Source organism: Palaemon carinicauda, chromosome 1 (genome assembly GCF_036898095.1).
Source record: "Palaemon carinicauda isolate YSFRI2023 chromosome 1, ASM3689809v2, whole genome shotgun sequence".
NCBI lineage: Eukaryota > Metazoa > Arthropoda > Malacostraca > Decapoda > Palaemonidae > Palaemon > Palaemon carinicauda.
In genome coordinates, this window is record NC_090725.1 from 314,575,250 (window position 1) to 314,581,849 (window position 6,600).

Sequence of the window (6,600 nt, forward strand, 5' to 3'; positions counted from 1 at the left end):
AGGTATAGTAGATATATTAGGAGAATTATCAAATTAAAGTTAAAATTAATATAAATATATGTATATATATATATATATATATATATGGTACGCAGACAAAATGTCGAAAGACAAAATGTCGAAGGTCAAAATGTCGACAACCAAAATGTCGACGGTCATAATGTCGACACTCTTTGAATACCAATAGACAAAATGTCGAAAGAAAAAATGATGATTGTCAGCATGCCGTTACGTTAGCCTGACAGTCTTTAAATCTTTTAAATTACCTATTCAACAGCCTAAACAGTTTATTAAATCGTTTTTGCTATATAGTTTAACGAACCAGTTTAACTGCTTTTAAATAACGGTGTATTCAAATCTTATTTCTTCATTTCCTTTCTTGGAAGTCCAACGGTGTATTCAAATCTTATTTCTTCATTTCCTTTCTTGGAAGTCAGTCTTTATTATTACTTTCATGAGGCTTCCAAAAATGGAGTTTATCAAAACAAATAAAGGAGGTAAGAAGCTTGTGCACGATGGATACATTTACGTGATCGATAAGCAGAAAGAAGAAAAAATATATTGGAGATGCGAGAAACGGGGACTTTGCAGTGGAAGACTTGTTAGCAATGGTGAAGGGATATCAGTATCTCAAGAACACTGCCATCCTCCAGATTTAATGCGAAAAGAGGTGCTCAAAGTAAAAGAAGAGTTGAAAGAAAAAGCTAGTGAGTCGGAAGAAATTACTTCCTCGATAGTGAACAAATGTACTCAAAATATTCCTTGGGAAGTAGCCGGAGCTTTACCGAAAAAGGAATCACTTTCACGTACTGTGAAGAGAGTACGTAATTCTCGAAACGGTGATGAAGATTTAACTGTTACAACGAGAGGGGAAAACTTTTTACAGTACAGCTGTGAAGAATTGAGTATTTATTCAACATCAAGGAATCTCCAACTTCTTAAAGAAAAAATTAGATGGTTTTGTGATGGCACTTTCGATTGCGCTCCAATAGGAAGACAGCTCTACACAATTCATGCCATGATACAGGAAAACAAGACTCTTCCTCTCGTGTATTGCATAACAACCCATAAAAATGAAAAGACTTATGACACCATATTCGGCTGGCTTGAAAGTCGTAACTTGCGACCAGCCTCAGTATCACTAGACTTCGAGCTTTCCGCTATCAATAGCGTAAAGAAATTTTTCCCAAACGCTGAAATCTGCGGATGTTTCTTCCATTTTGGACAATGCCTATGGCGAAAGGTGCAAGGACTGGGTTTGCAAGCTTGGTACTCAAAATCTGAAAATGCAATGCTTATAAAAAAACTTCAGGCAATTGCATTTGTGCCACCACATGATGTATATGATTGTTTTGACACTTTGGTATCAAGTTTTGATGACGAAACCGATAACATTTTAGATGGATTCTTGCAATACTTTGAGACTACATGGTTAGGCGTTTTTCAGCGTGGACGAAGGAGACGCCCAAAGTTTGAAGTTAAATTATGGTCATGTTATGAGAGAACACTAAATGGTTTACCAAGAACAAACAACATGCTTGAGGGCTGGCATAATGCTTTCAAGAGGAGGATGACAATTATCCACCCAACGGAAGAAAAGCTTCTTCGAAAACTCCGTTCTGAACAAGCAAGTACTGAAATGGTACTAGAGCAAGTTTTCCAGGGAAAGGACGTTGGGGGAAAGAACAAAAAATATACAGATGTAAACGCCAGGTTGAAAAACGTTGTTGAAGGATATGACTCTGATAATGTACTGGACTTTTTGCAGGCAATAGCTCGGAATTTATAACGATGTACTGTTATTCCACTATTAAATATTTTAACCCTTTTTAGCATGTATTAATAAAGCAATAATTTTATGGATCTTTTTATACACCTATAACTCTTTATCTATTAATTTTTTGTCTAAATTGAGAAAACCAAAGAAAACATATTTTAGTATCAATTTACATTCTTGGAGTTCATTTAAGAATAGTGTGTTCAAGTGTCTGAACGTCAAATATTTTTCTTTCGACATTTTTTCTATTGATACTCAAAGAGTGTCGACATTATGACCGTCGACATTTTGGTTGTCGACATTATGACCGTCGACCTTTTGTCTTTCGACATTTTGTCCCACTACCATATATATATATATATATATATATCTATATATATATATATATATATATACATATATATATATTGTCACAACTTCAGCTTTCCAGTTGACTATTCATTCATAAATTCTCAGTAATGAGGGCAACACTTCATGTAGGTATAGTAGATATATTAGGAGAATGATCAAATTAAAGTTAAAATTAAACAAAGACTTTACTTATTTTAAATCACGTATAAATATATAACAAAATAATAACAAATAACCACTTAATAAACACTAGAAACAAGTGAAGAATTAGCCACCGGATAACGAACTCAAAAGTATTAACTTGAAAGAGCTTGGAAGTAAACATTTCCAAGGATTACATACGTAAAAATAACAAAAGGTAATTTCATCTATGCTGTCCGTTACGATCAGCTATCAATAGATGGCGTTAAAATTATACACAATAATAGGTGTAATTAGAAATGCTAAATAATGATAGGAGGGTTATTATAGTTCCCCCCTGTTAGGAATGAAATTACTATGACAATCTTATTGACAAATTTAGTGAATTGTGGTTTTCTGTCTAAGACGTGATAATGCGTCGGCGATGGTGTTGTTTGATCCTCGAATGCTGTGGATCTCAATGTTGTAAGACGACAAGATGTATGACCATCGAAGAAGTTTCTTGTTGTTAAGCTTTGCCCTTTCGAGGAAGGTAAGGGGTTTGTGGTCGGTGTTAATGACGACACGTGCAGCACCTTCCAGATATGGACGAAAATGAAGGACAATTGCAACAAGACTATATAATTCTTTCTCGATGGTAGGCCATCCTAGTCGAGCGCCTTTGAACGCTCCCGAGTAATAAGATACTGGCAGCAGGTGTTCCAACAAAGGAGGAAAAGTACTGGTCCCATTGATTTCTTGCAGTAGGACACCACCAAATCCAGTATTGCAAGCATCGACCTGTATAAAAAAAGGTTTAGTAAGATTAGGAGCTTGCAACAAAGGAGATGAAGTCATGAATAACTTTAGCTGCCGGAAGGCCTTATCGTGATCCTGTGTCCAGTGAAACCTTACTTTGCTGGATGTCAAGACATGTAGAGGAGAAGTTATGATGGCAAAATTAGGACAAAACTTTGAATAATATGACACCATACCTAAGAAAGTTTTGAGTTCTTTTTTATCACGAGGAGTGGGAAATGAAGTTATAGCCTTTACATTAGTATCCTTGGGTAATATGGAGCCACTGCCAATGACATGTCCTAGGTATGTAACTTTTGCCTTACCAAATGAACTCTTGGCTAAGTTAATAACTAGGTTAGCTTCCAGGAGTCTTTTGAAGAGTTCTTTTAAGATCTTGGGATGTTGGTCCCAGGAGATACTAGCAATTGCGATGTCATCCAAATAGACATACACACCCTCCAAACCACGTGTAACTTCATGGACCATCCTTTGGAATGTAGCTGGAGCATTAGTCATCCCAAATGGCAAAACTCTGTATTCAAAGAGACCAAAAGGTGTTATAAAGGCTGATATCTCTCTTGTCCTATCTGTTAATTTAATTTGATAATAACCCTTCAAGAGATCAATCTGGGTAAGGTATTTAGAATTACTCACAGAGTCAATAATATCCGCAATTCTAGGTAATGGATAAGCATCCTTGACCGTTACAGAATTAACCCTTCTATAATCCGTACACATACGATAGGAATTGTTAGGCTTTTTTACTAAAATACAAGGCGATGCCCAGGGAGACTTACTTGGTGCAGCCAAATCTAGTTTTAGTAAATACTCAACCTCAGCCTTCAAGGCTGGTAATAAACGATGGGACACCCGATAAAAAGGTTGACGAACAGGATTGGCGTTTGGTTCTAGCACAATATCATGTTGCACCAAGGTACAGCAACCAGGAGTGTCTGAACATATTGCAGGATAAGACTTCAGGACAGCCTCTAATTCTTCCCTTTCCACCTTAGGAAGATGACCAAGATACTGTGAAAGTAAAGAAAGAATCTGTGAATTACTAGCATCTTTCCATGACAAAATATGATTATGAGCCAAAATTTCTTCTTCGTCTGGCTCAAGAGGAGCTAAAAGTTTATCATTATCAACTGCCTCGGGTACTAGGTTTTTCAGGGTAGGAGAAGTCTCTCTGGGAGTAGTTATCCTCGAGTTGTGAGTGGAGTGATCAGTCTCTCTACATATCAGGTGAACTACCTGTGGAGAAATCTTTGCAGATTGGTATGGTTTTATAAGATTAATGTGCACTAACTGGCTAGGCTTCCTTTTATCTGGAGTTTCAATTACATAAGTTGTTTTAGAGACCCTTTTAGTGATTTTATACGGACCCATAAATTTTTCTCTCAATGGAGCTCCTGGAACTGGTCTATATACAAGTACATCATCTCCTACTTTGAAAGTTCTAATTTTGGCCTTTTTATCGTAATGGTTTTTCATTCGAATCTGACTGTTAGTTAAATTCAGATTGGCAAATTCATAAACATGGTCAAATTTAACCTTAAGACTTTGAAGGTATTGCGGAATACTTACTTGCTGGTCTTTGTAAGTACCTCTTAGGATGTTTTCTTTTACCATACTAAGGTTTATCCTAGGTCTGCGGCCGAACATCATCTCGAAGGGAGAAATTCCAGTCGATTCATTAGGTGTACTCCTAAGTACATACATAAGCAGATCCAGGTCTTCATCCCAGTCTCGTCCAGTTTCACAAATGTACTTGCGCAAGAGGTTTTTAATGGTCTGGTGTACTCGTTCGAGGGCTCCATTAGTCTGAGGGTGATAAGCTGAAGCAAAAATATGGGAGATGTTTAACTGCTTTAAAGTTTGCTTAAACAAATCACTAGTGAAGTTTGTCCCCTGATCACACTGAAGCTCTTTTGGAAAACCAAAAATGGTGAATATTTTAAGAAGATTAACAATAATTGTTCTAGCAGATATGTTTTTTATAGGTACGGCTAAAGGAAATCTAGTAGTTGGACACAACAAGGTTAAAATGTACTCATTTTGTTTTTTAGTTTTGGGAAGTGGACCAACACAATCTACAATTACCTTTTCAAAAGGAGAATTAGGTACTGTAATAGGAACTAATGGTGCTGGAGGTATTTTCTGATTTGGTTTACCAGTTACCTGGCAGGGGTGGCAAGATTCTATGTGGTGCTTTACATCAGCTTTCATACCATGCCAGTAGTAATCGTCCAGCAAACGCTTATAGGTTTTTGAAATGCCTAGATGAGACTCTGCTGAATGAGCAAGATCCAATAAGGCTGCACGAAGATTAGAAGGAACTACAAGCTGGTAACTATCATGGCAGGAATTTTGTCCTGCAATCTTCAAAGGTCTATAACGTCTCATAAGGATGTTATTATCAAGATAAAAATATGGTAACTTACTTTCATCAACGTCATCTTTTACTTTATCAAAGTATTCTTTTAAACTATCATCAGACCTTTGATACTCTACAAATTCATGTGAGGGAATATCAACAAGATCAGCAAGGACTTTTTCACCTAAGGTACTTTGATCCACCTTACCTGTGTGTTCAGTGTCTCTAGAAGTTGAGGTTGTAGACCTGGTGACTACTTGGCAGGGAAGCTCTACCACCGGAGAAAACTCTTTGCAAGCTTTTTCGATCACTACTTCAGGCTGCGTAATGATAAGACTAGGAGTACCGTTAGTTTGAGCCAAGTCATTAGCAAGTATCATGTCTATGTTCTTGCAAGGCAGGTTAGAATCCAACAAGGCGACATTAGTTGAACCTTTAAAATAAGGACAATCAAGAGAAATCTGTACAATAGGTAAAACCTTTTGACAAGTCAAATCTGACACTGTTACATACTGATCTGTTGGTTTAGCTAAATCTTTTAACTTTGAGCTAATGATAGTTTGAGATGACCCTGTATCTCTCAAAATTTGCACGGGAATATCATTTACTTTACCAGGATATGTAAATGCTGTAAAGTCTGATAGAGGCTGAGCACACTGAAGAGTAGTTTTATTTGCAGTATTCCCTGATTTAGGTCCTTGTGAAAAAGCATTAGGAGAAGCCTTACCATGAGATGCTTTGCATTTGGGACTAGGACAGTCTTTAATATGATGACCTTCTTTCTTACGAAAAGTACAAACCTGGGGGGAAGATGAAGGTGAGGACGAATGTGGTTTAAGTTTATGAATGAGATGGTAATCATCAGCTAATAGGGCAGCCCTTTTGCCATCTTTTTCTTGTTTTTCTCTAATAAACATTGCCACATTAGCTGGAATACGCCTCAGGAATTCTTCTAAAACTATTAAATTCTTTAATTGTTCTAAAGTAGTTATTTGTTCCTTGTCTATCCATTTATTAAACTGCTTCAACTTCAATGTGAAAAACTCTAGATAGGTTTGAGCTTGGTTCTTCAAAGTTTGTCTGAAGATTTGTCTATACCCTTCTGCTGTAACACTATAAGCATCTAATATGGCAGTTTTAAAGACTTCATAATCCCTTTCTTGGACAAGTTGTG

At 36.7% G+C, this 6,600-nt stretch overlaps 2 protein-coding genes across 2 annotated transcripts in view; one reads left to right on the forward strand and one right to left on the reverse strand.

The window, feature by feature from the left end:
• The first annotated feature begins 469 nt into the window (after nt 1-469).
• Nucleotides 470-1,789, forward strand: LOC137640486 (uncharacterized). The gene has a single exon (XM_068373024.1). The coding sequence runs from the start codon at nt 470-472 to the stop codon at nt 1,787-1,789; it is 1,320 nt and encodes a 439-aa protein (XP_068229125.1).
• Nucleotides 1,790-2,300: 511 nt separating this feature from the next.
• Nucleotides 2,301-6,600, reverse strand: part of LOC137658701 (uncharacterized) — a 4,646-nt gene continuing 346 nt past the window's right edge. Inside the window, exons 1-2 of the mRNA XM_068393696.1 lie at nt 3,505-6,600; nt 2,301-3,049 (exon numbers count right to left, since the gene is read on the reverse strand). The exon at nt 3,505-6,600 is cut by the window's right edge and continues 346 nt beyond it. Of these exons, the coding sequence (XP_068249797.1) occupies nt 2,886-3,049; nt 3,505-6,343 (3,003 nt within the window). The 5' untranslated portion in view covers nt 6,344-6,600 and the 3' untranslated portion in view covers nt 2,301-2,885. The remainder of the gene's footprint in view (nt 3,050-3,504) is intronic.

What these genes read in the sequence shown, in the direction of transcription:
- LOC137640486 (XM_068373024.1), top strand. Translation starts at nt 470, where the DNA reads ATGGAGTTTATCAAAACAAATAAAGGAGGTAAGAAGCTTGTGCACGAT.